Source organism: Marmota marmota, unplaced genomic scaffold, assembly GCF_001458135.2.
Source record: "Marmota marmota marmota unplaced genomic scaffold, marMar, whole genome shotgun sequence".
In the NCBI taxonomy this organism is placed as follows: domain Eukaryota; kingdom Metazoa; phylum Chordata; class Mammalia; order Rodentia; family Sciuridae; genus Marmota; species Marmota marmota.
Genome location: NW_026000221.1, coordinates 29,776,060 through 29,794,662, shown reverse-complemented (window position 1 = coordinate 29,794,662; position 18,603 = coordinate 29,776,060). Strand labels below are relative to the sequence as shown.

The window sequence follows — 18,603 nt, the reverse complement described above, 5'->3', positions numbered from 1 at the left end:
TTTTTTTTTTTTTTTTTTTTTTTTTTTTGCAGAGGGGTACTTTTTTGGTACCAAGAGTGGTTAACTACTGTGCCACATCTCCACTCTTTTTAATATTTTATTTAGAGAGAGGGCCTCACTAAATTGTAAAGGTGTGCATTGAGCTCACAATCCTCCTGCCTCAGCCTCCAGAGTCACTGGGATTACAGGCTGTGCCACCTCACCTGGCTCATTTCTCCAATTTTGATGTTAAGATGCCATGTATAGACTGGACTAAAAAGGAAGAAGCCTAGAGGTCTCTTCCAGTAATAAAACTGTTCCAATAAAGTAATCTAGTGATAATGATATAATAAACCTGGGTAGCTGCAATGGAATGCAGTTTACAAAAATTTTAGGAGGTGGAATCATGAAGATTTGGTTGTGAGGAGTTAGAAAGAGGGTGATCAAGAATGACTCTTGGAACCTATGAATACAGGAATGGTGAAATTCAAGAGATAGCTGGGATAGGAGATATAAATATGGGAGTCAGTGGCACAACTAATGTGATTGATGTAAGCTAGAAAAATAGGTAAGTCATTGAAGTGTCCAAGGAGAGTGACATGTGTAAAGAGGGAAGAGGGCTGACTATAAACTCCTGAGCTTTAGGCACATCTATGAGACAGAGAGAAGAAAAGGGACCCACAGAGGATTCTGAAAAGAAAGAAAATTGGATTTCATAGAGATCAGAGAAAACAAGTATTACAAGGACATAGAAGTACTAAGAATCAGATACATGCTGCCTAGAGGTTAAATAAGAAGCTATAAGGAGAGGAGGTTATAGTCAGTTTTGGGACATGCATTCATGGAAATAGGCTCCTGAAACGTGGTGGGGTGATGAACCACAGGGATAATAATTAAATGGAACAAAGATGAAACCATTTGTGAAAATAATCCATACAAAGTATTCTTTACGTGGTGAATTATAATTATGTCATTAAAAAATAATTATTGACTCATGCCCATTCTAGATGATCCTCCTTGGAATTCTTTCATATAGTACCTCACCTCTGTGTTTCTTCATGACTTGGAAGAAACTCCACATCTGCACATTTTTTTGTTCATTTTCTCTTTCCCTAAGGAATGTAAACTTTATAGGGATAAGAAGAGAAAGTTTTGTTCACATGGGCATATAACTGATTAATGAGTGTTTGGTGAGTGAATGACCAAAGCGGCTATTTTTTTTATAGCAGAATCTGAAACTAATTGAATCTTTATTTTTTTTTTTTTTCAGACAGAGGCCATTACCCTTTAGTGTGTCCTGAAATCAATTGTCAACATTTTAAAATGAAATATACCATACACAGAATGAGTAAACCTTTTTAATGTAAAAGTGTTTACCTATATATGTCTGTACAAATGGTATAACTATGTGTGCACATGTTGTGGTATGAAATATTTTCTTACCATTTCTCAGTCAGAAACATTCTAAAGCCATCACCACACCACATCAAGTTATATGATATTATCTTCATTTTTACAGATGAAACAGAGTCTCAAAGAACAAAAGGGGGTTTGCTCAAAACCTAGCCTGCGAGGGGAAGAACACAAAGCCCAACCTGTTTGGATGCTACAGCATTGCTCCAAATTAGGGTCTGCTTCTGGCCATCAGGGCAAATGTGTATGATAGTTATATGATGTTCCCTTATACTTCTGTCATTATAAATCTGGAAAATATTTTCATTTGGCAACAAATGCCTAGTTGACTACAACTAATTTTTTCTGATCACAACCTATTTAATAGTTAGAATTTATTGGGTAGTGATTTAGATGACCAAATTGATCATCCAAATAAGAAGACTTTTATTTCTAGAACTATAACGAATAAATGAATATTTAAGAGATGACAGAATAGATATGCAACATATTATCATCTGACATGCTAAAATCTACTTGAGTTCTTAATAAAGGGACAAAAATTATACTTCATACACACAAATACCATAACCTATTTTAACCAAAGGAAGAAATTTCATGTTGTTATTTCTGTACAATATCTAGAATCATGTACTATTTTAACAAGAAAAACTAGTATCTGATGCTTTTTAAAATATCTAAAAGTCTTTGTAACTGCTTATGGTCAACATATTAATTTCTCTGTAGAAATACAATTTATTATAATATAATAAACAATGTATTTGATACTTCTATTTAAAAAAAGATCATATTTAGAGTATTTATAGCATTTGCTCTTTCCCTTTCTTCATAAAAACAACAATGACAATAACAACAACAAACTAGCTCATTTATTTTGTTAAAATACCCCAAGGCAAAAATGAGTTTACTGGGTTTCTTTTATTTTTTCTTTTACCTGTAAGAAGTCAGTGCCCCTAAGTTAAACTCCATATGGCAACAACTAGATAAATCCAGTGTGCAACATTAGAATACAAGTGGCCTTGACTCTTCAAAAATTCAATATTATAAAAACAACAAAAACAATAACAACAACAAAGGCAGGGATATACCTAGACTAAGAGAGACTGTGAAGAAATAACACTAAAAGCAAGCTAGAAAAATAGGTAAGTCATTGAAGTGTTCAAGGAGAGTGACATGTGTAAAGAGGGAAGAGGGCTGAGTATAAATGTAAATTCTGACATATGCATGTGGATTCTAAAAAGGAAAGAAAAGCAATAATAAAATATAATTCTTAGGACAACTAGGAATATCTGAATGGGTTCGCAAAGATGACATTAAGGAATTACTATTAATTTTTTTAGATGTGACAATGCCATTATGTTCATGCAAAACATATTTATTCTTTAGAGATGCATGCTTAAGTATTTGATCGTGAAGTGTTAAGATGTCCATAGTTTTAAATGGTTCAGGGAAAAAACTATATTTTGATTTATCACTTTTTATGCATATCAAACACATAAACATATATATAGATACTCTGATGTTGGAATCTATAGAAATAACATGTAAAGTCCTCATGGACACAGAATTGCTTCATAAACTGGATGACAGTGAATAGTATTTATTGCTGGGGACATTCTAATCTGTTTTTTAATAGCAAGATTTTAGTATGTTAAAATAAATATATATCCAAATAAGAGAATGTAATTTAGCTATGATATAAATGAGGTAGATCTAAGTATTGAGAACAATTGTTTCTAAGAAATTAAGTGAAAAAGGCAGCTATAAAATGGTGTGTATGATAGGACTCACTTTACTTACATGCTATCACTCTTCTGAGACAATTTTTTGCCAAACCTGTTTCTGAGCTTCACATATGTTGATATGTATCTAGTTTACTACAGTTTTCAGTTTTGGAAATCAAATCATGGTTGATTACATACGCTCAAAAATCTTCTTCCTATTTGTGGCTTGTCTTTCACTTTAATGATATTTAAGGTTTTACATTTTCATATAGTTCTTACATAATAAGACAAAAAAGAAAACCCATAAAACTAAACATACATGCATACATATACATTTTTTTGGCGGCCCCAGAGATTGTACCCAGGCACTCTTATATGCTAGATAAGCCCTGAGCTACATTCCCAGCTCTTTGTTTTGAGACAGGGTCTCATTAAGTTGTCCAAGCTGGCTTCAAGCTTGAGATCTTCCAGCTCAGCCTCTCTAGTTGCTACGATTACAAGTATGAACCACTATATCCAGCAAAAAACATATATTTTCTTGCATGAAGTGAATATGCTTTAAAAAATCTGATAAACACACATCAAATCAATAGCCGTGCAAATATCTTGGATTACGAGTTTTGCTTTCTATACCATCTATGTCTATAATTTTTGAATATTTAAAGTAGGAAGTATTAGTTCATTATTAACCAAGGAAACTTCTATGGATGTTCATGAACATAAAACTTTATTTTTATGGGAATTTTTCTTGGAAGAGGATCTATAACTTTATCTATAGATTCTCAAAGGGATATGGGACCACAAAATGTTAACAACACAGCTGTAGGTTATATGAAATGTTTAGTGAACTAAACTTTTAGAGGCAGAAAGCTTCTTGACATTCTCAAGGTAACTTTGGGGAATTTACATAATCTCTCGGTTAGTTTTACAATATGTATAACAAGATTAATTTAAAAAATCCTTTATTCTATAAAATTGTTTTAAAAAATAAGCAAATACATGTCAAGTATTTAGAAAAGGGTCAAGGGTCATCTAAGTGCTTGAAAAAATGTGGTAGTCACTATTTTTAAACTATATTTCAGATGAAGACTAAAAAAAAAAAAAATAAAGAGATCCACTATTGTTTTTTGGGGGAAGAGTGTGCAGTAAATATACCTTAATCAAGCCCTGGTGCTACTTATTAATAGGTCCTCACAGTTACAAAATAAGCAAGTAGAAGAGTGCTACAACAGAAAAACCTATCTCTGTAAAGTTTTTCTTTGAAGTGTTTACTCTAGTAATAAACGTGTCAGTCTCAGGGAAGTTACAGCATAGGTGCAATAAAATATCTCCTATTATTTTCTTTCTCTGGTGCCCCATTCTTATGAGAGAACATAAATGATACTATCAGAAACAACTGCTGTTTTTAGCAAACAGGTCTCTTCATCTTTGCTGATAAAGATCAGCTATTATTTAGAACAGAATTTGAATCAGTTCAAACTAAATGTATTTAGAAGTGATTCATAGGATAGATAACCTTATGATATCTTAAGGTTAGAGTGATTTTATTTTTATTTTAGAAAAATGAACCAAATTCTTGAAGAAGATCTCCATTATTTTTATATCTACTTAGATAAAATTTCCAGAGCTGAAGTTTCTAAACTTTGTATATACTTCTGAGAAATCCCTTGTGAAATTTCTGAGAGACTATGTATGTCTAAACTTCTGCAAATGAACACTGATTTCATCAAAAGTTCTCTTTGTTAGCTGTAAAATCTTTAGCTGAAGACATCTCTTCCTCAATTAGGTATAGTTTGAGCAATGAAAAATGTTATAGCAGTTTTATGCTCTGTTCTGATGCCCCAAACATGACTATGCAACAGCACCTATTTAGGGCTAAGTACTGTTTCAAGCATTGGAGAAACAGCAGTGAATAGAATCAACAAAAATCTCTGTCTTCATGGAGTTTATATTCTCCTATGGGATGAAATAATAAAAACAATAAGTATATAATATAAGGGAGAATGCAAGTAAACAATAAGTGAAGAAATTAATTCCTCCATAGCAAGGCAGGACTTAGACGGCCTGTTCTGTTGAATAGACAATACTGATGACAATTAAAATGGAGAAGTGAATATCTAAATATATAACTAAAATACCAATGAGAAAATTTAACTGTGTCAAAGATTTAAATGCAAAAGCATAAAACCACCAAAAATAATTAAAAACTTGTTTGTTACCCAAAATATTACATCCAAGTGGCATTTGCCAAGCATGACACAAAACAAAGATACCATGAAAGAAAAGACAAATTTGATTAATAAATATTTAACAGTTATATATGATCAAAAGAAAAAAGGCATTTATACAAATTAAAACACGCAACATACATATAATATATCATGTACCAAAAAGCAGAAATAATTTTCTTAAAGTAAAAAGAACTTTTGTAAATAAACTTTTAAAAAAGAAAAAAAAAAAAAAAACTCTAACAGAAAAATGGGTAAATACTTGAATAGGCAATTCCAAAATAAAGAATTATAAATGGTCAGTAAGTGTATGTAAAGCTGTTTGACATTAATGATATAACTCAAGAAATGCAAATCAAAATAAGATGCAATATTACCCTGTGAAACTGACAAAAATGGAAAATACCAAAAGTCATATATATTTTTTGGTATGCCTGAAATAACTCATAATTAATAATTATATATTTTAAAATATAAAAGAAAATACCAAATTTGGTAAGAATGACTACTTTCATACACTTTTTGTAGGAAGGTAAATTTGGTATAAACTCTGAAGGGAAACTACAATATTTATTAGAATTCAAAATAAAAGTTGTAATTATTTGTTTATTCTTTATCCACTTTTCTGAAAAACATTATTTAAGGGAAAATACACATAATTACAACCTTAATAAACTTCTGATAATAGCTAATATACTTATGTTTGCACAAGAACAGAGAGATATACATACAAAAATATTTACTGGAACACTGTTGCAAACAAACAAGAAACATATCTGTCTACCAAGAGATGAATATTTAAGTAAATTATAGTATCTCTATATAATGGAATGATATGAATCTATAAAAGGTCAATTTTATACTGCTGATATGCTAATATATATGAATTAAGACAGAATGACAGTTATCTATACACTAATTCAACTTGGACCAAACACAAAATTGTGTATAGATCTGCACAGGATGTATCAGCTAGAAGAAACTGAATATACATTTGAACTGTTTAAAATTTCTTACCATAACCATGCTACTTTAAAATAATTCAAAAGCAAACAAAGTTTGTAGCCCTCTGTCTATCCATGGCCTTAAAAATACTGAAGACTCCTATACTTCAGGTTATGACCTAGACCTTCTTCTCTAGCTCTGGGATCAAGCTGACAATGGACATCTACATGTAGGCACAAATACTTTTTATTGAAAATCAAATTATCCCAAATAAAGAATATTAAGAGAAAGTAATGGTCTACATATTGGACAAGGAATTCTGATATTTTCTCTCTCTCTCTCTCTCTTTTTTTGAAGGTAGATACTTATTCTTTAGTTATCAAATGAGCTAAACACACAGTAAGGCTGATTTTCATTTGCAGAAGAAAAGAAGTGTTTCAGGATCTGCTCTAGCTGATTAATGGTCATTGCTGTTATGAATGGAGGGGTAGCCTGAAGAATTAATAGCCAGATTTGATTTTCTTGAGATGTATTACTGATGTAAATGAGATGATGAGAATAATGTGATCAGATCACTATATAGAACAGTTCACAGTATTAAGTAACTTGAATACTTGAAGTCTATTTAAAAAGCTGTAGTAGTCATGAATCAGAATTGCCAGTGGTTATAAATAAGTCTTTGCCTGACAGAGTAACAGAACTTAAACCAAAATAAAAACATTAGGAAGAGACAGTGATCTGAAAAGGAAAACACAGCAATCCATAGGGAAAACTAAGAAATGGTCAACTCACAAAAGCAAAGAAAATGTACTTCAATAATAATCTGAGAAATGCATACTAAAATCATAATTAAATACCATTATTTTCCATCCTTTAAATTGATGATAATTTAAAAAGGTAATAAGTTCAATTCCCAGTAATGCCAAAAAAAAAATTTTATTTTTGTTTTGTTTTTCTTCAAAGGCTTATTCTTCAGAAAGTTTTCTATATCCTAAGGAATGAGTACCCTCTGGACAATGAGAAGCTCACCATAGTTTAAAATTTGGTCAAATTCTTTGATCAATTTTGTAGGGTTCCATAGTCCGAAGCCTTGTGAGATGATCTCCTTTGTCATTAAGAACAGTTTGTCTAACTAATAAAGATTTACTTCATTCTTCCGCATATTATGGCTAAATTTGTCTGCTTCTTCCAGACTAACTAAATGATCTTTGACAGCTGAAGGCACTTCTTGCCATCTTTATAACTCAAAAATGATTACAGAGGGCTTTACAATAGAACAAGTACTCAATGAATGCTGACATAACTTTAAAGGAGATAGTAATTTGAATGTCACAACTCTAATAATTATAAATTTTTAATATTTCCTTAATATATTTTAACTTCTTAAAAGTGATTATCAGAATTTTTTTACATTTTATATAATAGATTGTTTACTTAAAACTCATACCTCCTGTAAACACAATTGTGTCATTTTATGTCAGAATTTCATAAGGCAGATTTTGTTGATTGTGTAAAAATACCCAAGAATTCTTTAGAAATTATTTAAATGCAAAGTCAATATTGTTTAAGAAAGTCTAATATTATTGAACTCAAAGTAAATTTCTAAAACATCATGACAGAATTTTCCTAAAAAAAAAAAAAATTATGTGGGGAAAAGTATGTGTATGTGTAATGTCAATGAGGTAACAGAAAAATTAGCCTACAACTACAGAATTTCCTCATCTTGAAAAATGAGTTGTTAAGACCACTTCCATGGCAAGAAGTACTCATACCATTACTACTGACAGTTTCATATGATTTAGTGTCCCAGATAAGCCAAACTAAAAATAACCTCTGTTTTCCTTGTTCAATTCCCTCTTTTTTTTCCATTGTAAGTGTACATTTGAAACCAAACAACTCAGAACCATAAAGAGCTCACTATGTAAAGGACTGGCTTTGTTTGTTTTAAATCAGTAAAATTCAGAGTACATTTGGGTGCTAATTTCTTAACTGTTCAAATGGTATTCATAAAAATGTGCTAGCAAAATTCATAACAAATTTAGAGTTAATAAAAGGCTTAAAGAACATAATTTTAGTTGTCTTTTCTTTTTTAAATTTTATTATTTTAGCAGTCATCAGGCCTTTTTTGTTCATTTGCAATTAGTTCAGTGACTAAAAATGTCATAGCAAAATCAGATCAGAAGCCTTTGAAAACTGGAGTCAAAAAATGGGGAGAAGAAAAAAATAAAGGATTTATCTTTGCCTATCACACTGTACACTATATATGTACACTGATTGAAGATCATGGTGGTAGTTTTTTCTTCTTTTTTTTTTTTTTTTTAAATAGGAAACACCAATTAATAATATATACAGAAGAGTGACATATCTAGTGTGCCACAATTTTGCAACTCCTGTTGAAATAACGGACCTGACAACAATTATCATTGCTAAAACCATTAAGGAGCAGTATAGTAGATGACCCATGCTGAGCAAACCCTAAGCTAGAGAACAATTTTACACTATAAAAGAAAAGTTAAATGATCAGTCTGCATAATGAGCTGAAACACACAGCAACACACTGGAAGTATTCCTGACTACTACTCCTGCCTGTTGATTCTACAAAGCTGGATTCTGGTTAAGGTTCTAAATCTAAACACTAAGAACAGAAGCCAGAGTAACATGCTAATATCATGGGGATACAACGAGAAAAATCCAGACACAGATAATTTTTTTTTGTCTGTTATGAGTCCTGTTTAGCTCCTGGTTTGATAAAAACAAGTGGGATATTTTGAATAGTGACAGGATATTTGATGATATTCAACTTTATTATTTAATTTTTTAGGTTTCAAAATGATTTTTTTTGGATACAGAGAGTGAAGTATGTATAAATGAAATTATATGTTTGGATTTTGTTTAAAATTATCTGGAGTGGAGAGACTTGTGTGGATGGGTACAGAAAGGAAACATGATTGGCATTCATAACTAAGATATCATTTATAACTAAGCTAGGGAATTAAGTGTGCATATATTTATATTATTTTGCCTACTATCCTATGTTAAAATTTTTCCACATTAAAAATTTTTTTTAAAAAAAATCGTTTTGGAGTACATAAACTAAATATTTTTCTTTAGCATTAGTCAAAGACTTTTAAAAAGAAAGGAAAGAAACATCAGGCAACATGACAAAATTATCATGAATTCATAAAAATGGGAGAATTCAAATTTTGAGGTGGATAACAAACAACAACAATAAAATAACTACAAACTTATTTATTATATTCAGTACTGTTTTTATGTTTCAAATGATTTCTTATAAACTTTTAACAGTCGGGTCTTAACATTCAGTCCACGAGCAAGTGAATACAAGAATAAGTAAAATCTGTAATTCTTAGGCAGTTTAAATTACATATTTCACATTTATGTGCAACTTACCTGCTGTAAAATCTTCAGTCAGATCAATAAATGCATGAGAATGTGGAATTCGCATTTTACTTTTAGTGGTCAAAGCAGGATGCCATGATAAATTTCTAAAATATAAAATAAAAATAACTTTTTTAAGGTAAACATCAAATGAGTATTGCTCAAGTAGAAAAATCTCCCTGCATGCCAAACATTTTAAGATTATTTGTTTTTACTGAGATATTGTTATTGTTTGGATGGGAGGTGTCCTCCCAAAGCTTACTTGTGGCACAATGCAAGTAGGTTCAGAGAAGAAATGATTGGGTTCCGAGAGTCTTAACGAAACTGGTGAATTCATCACCTTATAGGATTAACTGAATGGTAAAAGAAGGCAGGTGAGTTGTTGCAGGAGGAGGTAGAGCATTGGGGGGTGTGGCTTTGTGGTATATATTTTGTATCTGGCCAGGGGAGTCTACCATGTGAGCTGCTTCTCTCTGCTACATTTTTCTGCCATGATATTCAGCCTCACCTTGAGCCTCCAAGGAATGGAGTCTCTTGTCTATGGATTCAGACCTCTGAAACTGTGAACCCTCAAATAAACTTTCCCACCTCTACAGTTTTTCTAGTTGGGTCCTTTTAGTCACAGCAGCAGAAAAGCTAACTAAAACAGAAATTGGCACCAGATATTGGTTGTTGATGTAACCATCTTGACTATGTAGCTCATAAGCTTTTGGAGCATTCTGGAATTGGTTGGAGGAATTTTGAGGTGTTTAACAGGGCAAGCTGGAAATGCTTTAGACTGTTGCAGAGTTTAATGGCTGATTCTCATGGGAGCTCAGAAGACCAGATTGCCAATGGGATAGTGAGCAGTGAAAACAGGGCTCAAGAGGGTTCATAGAAGACCTCCACTGGAATTTGGAATAGAGGCCATTTGTGTTATGTTCTGGCTGAAAAACTGTCTGCATTTTGCCCATGATTTGAGACTTTCTGTGAGGATAATTTTAAAAGTGAAGGACTTCTTAATCTGGTGAAAGTAATTTCTAGATAGCATAGCATTCAGGCAGTGACATGGATATTGCTGGTGGGTATAAGCCAAATTTATTGTGTTAATCAGGAGCAGAAAGCAAAGCTGAAATATTTGAAAAACTTGGACTTGAAACGTGGGAATAAAACTGGAACTCAGGGGCTGGGGTTATAGCTCAGTGGTAGAGTGCTTGCCTCATATGTGTGAGCCCCTGGATTCAATCAGCAGCAGCACATTAAAAAAATAAATATTTGTTTGGAAGATCTATCCAGTGGTGAGAGAGGTATAAGTCACCCAAGATTACTTGTATTGTGGTCAATTTGACTTTTGAACTTGTGAAGAGTTTGTTTGAGAAGTGTAGATGCTCCATTGTTTGTGTATATGTAATATTTATAATTATTGTCTTTTTGATGTGTGGTTCCCTTATGGCATTTGCAGCTATATGGATGGCGTTGGAGAAGATAATGCTAAGTGAAGTTAGCCAATACCAAAAAAACAAATGCCGAATGTTTTCTCCCATATAAGGAGGCTGATTCATAGTGGGGTAGGAAGGGGGAGCATGGGAGGAATAGAGGAACTCTAGATATGGCAGAGGGGTGGGAGGTTAAGGGAGGGGGCAGGGGCTTAACAAGGATGGTGGAAAATAATGGACATCATCTTTCAAAGTACATGTATGAAGACACAAATTGGTGTCAACATACTTTATATACAAACAGAGATAAGAAAAATTGTGTTGTATATGTGTAATAAGAATTGTAATGCATTCCACGGTCATTTTTTTTTTTTAAATCAATTAAAAAATAAACAANGGGGGGGGGGGGAGAGAGAGAGAGAGAGAGAGAGAGAGAGAATTTTTTAATATTTATTTTTTAGTTCTCGGCTGACACAACATCTTTGTTTGTATGTGGTGTTGAGGATCGAACCCGGGCCGCACGCACGCCAGGCGAGCCTGGCATGCCATGCTTGAGCCACATCCCCAGCCCCCACGGTCATTTTTAAAAATATCAATAAAAAATATATTGTGTCCAACTGCAACTAAAAAAAATATTTTAAAAAATTGGGCTAAGGAAGTTGCAGTTGTTAAAGACATTACTGCTACTAAAGGAATGCTAAAGACTGCCCAGATAAAATAAGAAAGATGGTTTGAGGGCATCTCAGGAGTTGGCAAGACAATACGCATTTCAAGCTCAAGGGAATAAAAGTAAAAATTCTCTTGAGAAGAGATCAGTGGGTGCACTTCTTGCACAAGAGTGCCTAGGAAGTTTTTTCAACAAGTTCAGCTACCCAGGCACTGAGACGCTCTGTAACCAGGGTCCCCAGAAGCTTGGAAACTGCTCGAAATTGTGGCAGATCTTAGCATCAACCAGGTGATGCTGATTCTTCAGGAATGCAGGATGCTGGACTTAGGGGGTCATGGAGGCTTCTACCATGATTTCAAGGGAGGGCCTGGGAGGCCAGACAAAGCACAGCAGGGTCAGAGTCCCTGGGGGCACCCCTGAGAGGGTAACCTGTGGAGATGTGAAGGAAGCTGAAGCTGCAGTGCAGACCAGAGATAAGAAATGCCAGTGGTGAGGAACACCATCCTAGGAAAGTTTCAGGATTTGAGCAGATAATTATCAACAAAAAGGCCACTTTGAATGCAACCAGTAAAGCCACATGGGCGAATCTACACAATAATCTGCTTTTTATTTCTATGCGTTTCCCTATTTGGGATATTTCATATAAGTAAATGATACAATACGGCATTTTGTGTCTGGCTTCTCACATTTGGAATAATGTTTTCAAGTTCATCAGTGTTGAAATATGTGTCAGTCCTTTTATGTTGGACAATATTGCATGATTATCTGCATATGTTTATTCATTCATGTGTCAAAGGACATTGGCTTGATTCCACGATTTTTCTGCTATTAATGTTCATGTACAAGTATTCATGGAGATATATGATTTCAACTCTTTTCAGTATCAGGAGTGGAATGCCTGGGCTATAAGGCATCTAACTGTATGTTTGACTTTTTGAACAATTTTCCAAAGTGGTTTCACTATCTGAGATTCCTGCAAGCAATATAAGTGGGTGTTAATATCTCCATATGTTTGTTAAATTGTTATCATTCATTTGTTTTAACATAGCCATTCTAGAAGTCTTATTTGTATTTTCCTGATGTATAATGATGCTGAGCATGTTTTCATGTGCTTTTTGGATATATGTATATCTTCTCTGGAAAACTATCTACTCATATCCTTTACCCATTTAAAAATTATATTATATATTGCTTTAATATTGAGTTAAAAGTGTTCTTTATATAATTTGGATACTAGATTTTTATCTATTTCTTAATTTACAGTATTTTCCTCTCTGTGGGTGTTATTTCATTTTCTTGATAGTGACCTTTAAAGTCAAGTTTTTACTTTTGATAATGTCCAACTCATCTATTCTAACTTTTTCTTCTTATTTTTTGGTACCATATTTAATGATTCACTATGTAATGATGCAAGGTTATAAAGATTTACGTGTTCTAAGAGTTTTATGGTTTCAACTCTTTTGTCTTTAATTTTTATCTTGAGAATAAGAAAGCAAATGTTTTAATGTCACAGATGATTTTTTAAGACTGTGGAAAATGACAACGATTCTCTTTAATATATATTAATTCACAGTTTTAGACCATGCAAAAGAATTTATGTGTACCTCACAGTAAATGGAAAATATTAACTCAAAAACAGATTAAAAAGCTAAAATCATAGAAGCTAAAACCTAGGAGAAAACAGAGGGTACATCTTAATAACCTTATATTTAGCAATGAATTCTTAGATATGACACCAAAAAAATTAAAAAAAAAAGAAGAACCTGAACCATTCAAAATTAAAAACCTTGTACAAAGGACACATGAAGAAAGTGAAAAAAAAAAAAAACAAAAACAAAACAACAACAACAAAAAATCCACAGAATAGGAAAATACATTTGGAAATCCTATCTTTGTAAAAGTCTAATCAGAGTAAAGAGTACTTTTACAACTCAAGTACCAGAAGACCTAATTTAAAAATGGACAAAGGTAGAGCAATAGGCAAGAGAAGGAAATGAAAATGGACAAAAATAGAAAAGAAGAAGTCAAATTATCACTATTTGTAGATAATATGATCCTATACTTAGAAGATCCAAAAAGGTCCACCAAAAGACTGTTAGAGTTAATAAACAAATTCAGCAAAAGTAGCAGGTACAAAATCAACATGCAAAAATCCATGGATTTTCTTACAACAATGATGAATCTGCTGAGAAAGAAATCACAAAAATAATAGCATTCACAATAGCCTCAAAAAGTAAATTAAAATAAAATATCTAGAAATAAATTTAACCCAGGAGGGTGAAAGAACTCTACAACTGAAAATTATAAATTATTGAAGAAAGAAATTGAAGAGGACCTCAGAAGATAGAAAGACCTACCGTGTTCATGGATAGACACAATTAATATTGTTAAAATGGCCATATTACCAAAAGCAATGCAATCCACATTGAAATACCAATGACATTTTCCACAGAACTAGAAAAAAAATGGTGGAATGAGATGAACATCATTATCCTAGATATATGTATGACTGCACATATGGTGCAACTCTACATTGTGTAAAACCAGAGAAATGAAAATTTGTGATCCATTTGTGTACAATGAATTGAAAAGTTTTCTGCTATCATGTATAACTGATTAGAAGTATAAAAAAATAAATTTTAAAAAAGTATTAAAATTCATTTGGAAGAATAAAAGATCCAGAATACTTAATGCAACTCTAGTCAAAAAAGCAATGTCAGAGGCATCACAATACCTGAATGCAAATTATACTAAAATGCTACAGTAACAAAAACTGCATGGTACTGGCATAAAAACAGACACACAGACCAGTGAAACAGAACAGAAGACAGAGACAAACACACATAGCCATATCCATCCTTGAAAAAGGAGGAAAAAGACACACTTTTAACAAATGGTGCTAGAAAAATGGGATATTTTATATATATATATGACGAGACTAGATCCATATTTCTCATTCTGCATAAAAATGATATGAAAATGGATCAAAGGTCTAGGAATGTCACCAGAAGCTATGCAATTCTTAGAAAGAAACATAAGATCAAAAATCAACATACAGGCACAAGCAAAATGACTTTCTCAATAGGACTAAAACTCAGGAAATAATACCAAGAATTAATAAATGAGATGACATGAAATTAAAAAGGTTCTGTTCAGCAAAGGATACAGTTAAGAATGTGAAGAGGGAACCCATGGAATGAGAGAAAATCTTTGGTAGCTACTTTTCTGAGAAAGGATTGATATCAAGATATATAAAGAACTGAAAAAAAAAAAAAAGAAAAAAAAAAAAAAACCAGCAACAAATTGTTGTTAAAAATAACAAACAATCTAATTAATAACTGGGCAAATGGATTAAACAGATACTTCTCAAAAGAAAAAATACTAATGGATGACAAATATATAAAAATATACTCATCATCATTAGCAAGTAAAGAAATGCAAATCAAAACTAAGATTTCATCTCACAGTAGTCTGTGTGTGGCAGTTATCAGAAACACAAATAAGGGTTGGGGTTGTGGCTTGGTGGTAGAGTGCTAATCCAGCATGCATGAAGCACTGGGTTCAATCCTTAGCAGCACATAAAAATGAAATAAAGATATTAAAAAATACAAACAATAATAAATGAAGAAGAGAATGTGGAGAAAAAGAAACATTTTTACACTGTTGGTGGAATTGTAAATTAGTACAACCACTATGGAAATTACTATGGAGATTCCTATCAAGGTTAGGAATGAAACTACCATAAGATCCACTATACCCCTTCTCAGTATTTATCCTAAAGAATTAAAGTCAGCATTTTATAGAGATATATGCAGAACCATGTACTATAACAGCACAATTCATAGTAGCCAAACTATGGAACTAGTCTAGGGTCCATTAATTGATGAATAGATAAAGAAAATATGGTATAAGTATATACAATGGAGTTTTTTTCAGCCACAAAGAAGAATGAAATTATGTTGCTTGCAGGAAAATTAATGGAACTTAAGAATAATATGTTAAGTGAAATAAACCAATCTCAGAAAGTCAAGGGTAGTATGTTTTCTCTTATATATGAAAGAAAGAGAGGACAAAGAAAAGAAAAGTGAAGGGTGAGCCCATGAAAATCAAAGAGAAATCAATAGAATAGAGGAAATGGATCAGGTGGAGAGAGGAAGAGAGGAAACAGGAAATTATTATAGAATGACATTGGCCAAATTATATTGAATACAAATATGTAAAAATGAATCTTCATATTATGTATAACTATCATGCACCATTAAAAATATGGGATTTAAAAACAAAATAAATAAAAATGGGCAAGGATTGGACACTTCTACAGAGAAAATTTACAACTGGCCATTAAGCACATCAAGAGATGTTCAATATAATTTGTAATTACAAAATGCAAATTAAAACCATATGTGACAGCATTTTGTCACCACCAAGATGGCAATAGTCTAAAAGTAGAAAATAACAAGTCTTAGGATGTTGGAGAAGCAGGATTCTTTATTTATTTATTTATTTTTAAAAATTTATATATAACAGCGGAATACATTACAATTCTTATTACATATATACAGCACAATTTTTCATATCTCTGCTTGTGTACATAATATATTCACACCAATTCGTGTCTTCATACACATACTTTGGATAATAATGATCATCACATTCAACCATCATTAATTACCCCATGCCCCCTTCATTACCCTCTCACCCCTCTGCCCTATATAGAATTCCTCTATTCCTCCCATGCTCCCTCTCCCTATCCCACTATGAATCAGCCTCCTTATGTCAAAGAAAATCAGTCAGCATTTGGATTTTTGGAATTGGCTAATTTCACTTAGCATTATCTTCTCTAACTCTATCCATTTACCTGCAAATGCCATGATTTTATTCTCTTTTATTGCTGAGTAATTTTCCATTGTGTATACATGTCACACTTTTTTTTTTTAATCCATTTATCTATTGCAGGGCATCTAGGTTGGTTCCACAATTTAGCTATTGTGAATTGTGCTGCTATAAACATTGATGTGGCTGTGTCCCTGTACTATGCTATTTTTAAGTTCTTTGTGTATAGACCGAGGAGAGGAATAGCTGGGTCAAATGGTGGTTCCTTTTCCAATTTTCCAAGAAATCTCCATACTGCTTTCCAGATTGGCTGCACCAATTTGCAGTCCCACCAGCAGTGTATGAATGTACCTATTCCCCCACATCCTTGCCAACACTTATTGTTTGTATGCATAACAGTTGCCATTCTGACTGGAATGAGATGAAATCTTAGAGTGGTATTGATTTGCATTTCTCTAATTGCTAGTGATGATGAACATTTTTTCATGTGTTTGTTTATTGATTGTACATCATCTTCTGAGAAGTGTATCTTCAGGTCCTTGGCCCATTTGTCTCTGCTTCACTATAATAACAGAGAAGCAGGATTCTTTATACATTACTATGGGGAATGTAAAATGGTATAGTTGTGAAGAAATCAATTTTGAAAAGTTAAAAAAAAAAAAAACTACCATAGAACCTTTTACTTCTACACTGAGTTATATAGGTAAAAAAAAAAAAGAAAAACAGATATTCATATACTTGTACAAGAATGCTCTTAACAATGTTATTCACAATATTTCAAAGGTGAAAATAACACAAATGAATGTCACTGCATGAATGGACAGACAGAATGTCATTGACTTTTGCTCCCTACCATCAATCTTTGGATTTGAACAGCTGCTAACTGAAATTATTGGTGGTTGGGGGAGAGAAACTGTATGTACAGACATTTTTTATTGCCATTAATCCCTAAACAATACAGTACAACAACTACTTATGTAGCATTTGCATTGTATTGGGTATTATATGTAATCTGCAGATGATTTAAACTATATGGGAGGATGTACAAATATTATGCCACTTCATGTAAAGGGGTTGAGCTTTCTTAGATTTTAGTATCCTAAAAAATGCACTGAAGTACTGATATCTAGTACAATATAGATGACTAAAAATACAGTAATGTTCTTTATAATTCAGTTTACATGAGATATTCATAATAGGAAAATATATTGCAAAAAAAAGATTACTTGTTATAAGGGGTTGAGGAGCAAGAGACCAATTGCTTAATGGTACAGGGTTTCCTTTTATAGCATAGAAAAGCCATTGGAACTAGTTAGAAGTGATGGATGCATATTTAAAAATAACATACTAAATAACTCATATAACTAGAGATTTTATGACAAGCATGATTATTAGTTTTATATTATGTGAACATTACTTCATTTAGAAAATTTATCCTATGTTTACTTATATTCCTCATTCAGTTTCCCCTAGTGTTAACATTTAATATAACCAGAGTATAATTATCAAAAGTAGAACATAATACAGGTAGACTAAGTCAACTAAAAAAGTAAAAGCAAATTTAAACCACTTCCCTACAATTTCTCAACAGTAGAGAACAACCTAGTATCAAAGGCATTCCTATTTATAAAGACCATACTCAAAATCAGTTTACTCTAAAAGTTCTTTTTTTTTTTTTACAGTTTTCCTAATATACTTTACTAATAAGGTTTTGTTTTTATTAATGTTACTTGAATAACTTTCCCTTTGATGCTATAAAATTTCTGCAGAAACCATGACTCATTTGTATCAACAATGCTTTACCAGGATCTGACTCCAGGAAATGGTCAGCAGATAACTGATATTTCCTATTCTTTTCTACTTCAGTCAGAAGTATTTTTTCATAATACTGTGTTTGAGTTCAATATGGAAACATACATAGGCTATCTCTAAAAACAAATTTGATGCTATTTAAGTCTAACATAATGGTCAACACAGTATTCAACTGACTGGATAGCAAC

The 18,603-nt window shown here is 32.3% G+C and overlaps 1 protein-coding gene across 3 annotated transcripts in view; it reads right to left on the bottom strand.

Annotated features, from left to right (window-relative positions):
• The window catches only part of Itfg1 (integrin alpha FG-GAP repeat containing 1), a 220,638-nt gene that overhangs the window by 176,391 nt on the left and 25,644 nt on the right, over window positions 1-18,603 (bottom strand). For all 3 annotated transcript variants that reach the window (XR_007343503.1, XM_015488770.2, XM_015488769.2), the window contains exon 5: window positions 9,701-9,795. Coding sequence is in view for 2 of the 3 variants with exons in the window: in XM_015488770.2 (XP_015344256.1) it covers window positions 9,701-9,795 (95 nt within the window). In the remaining variant the exon portion in view is untranslated. The remainder of the gene's footprint in view (window positions 1-9,700; window positions 9,796-18,603) is intronic.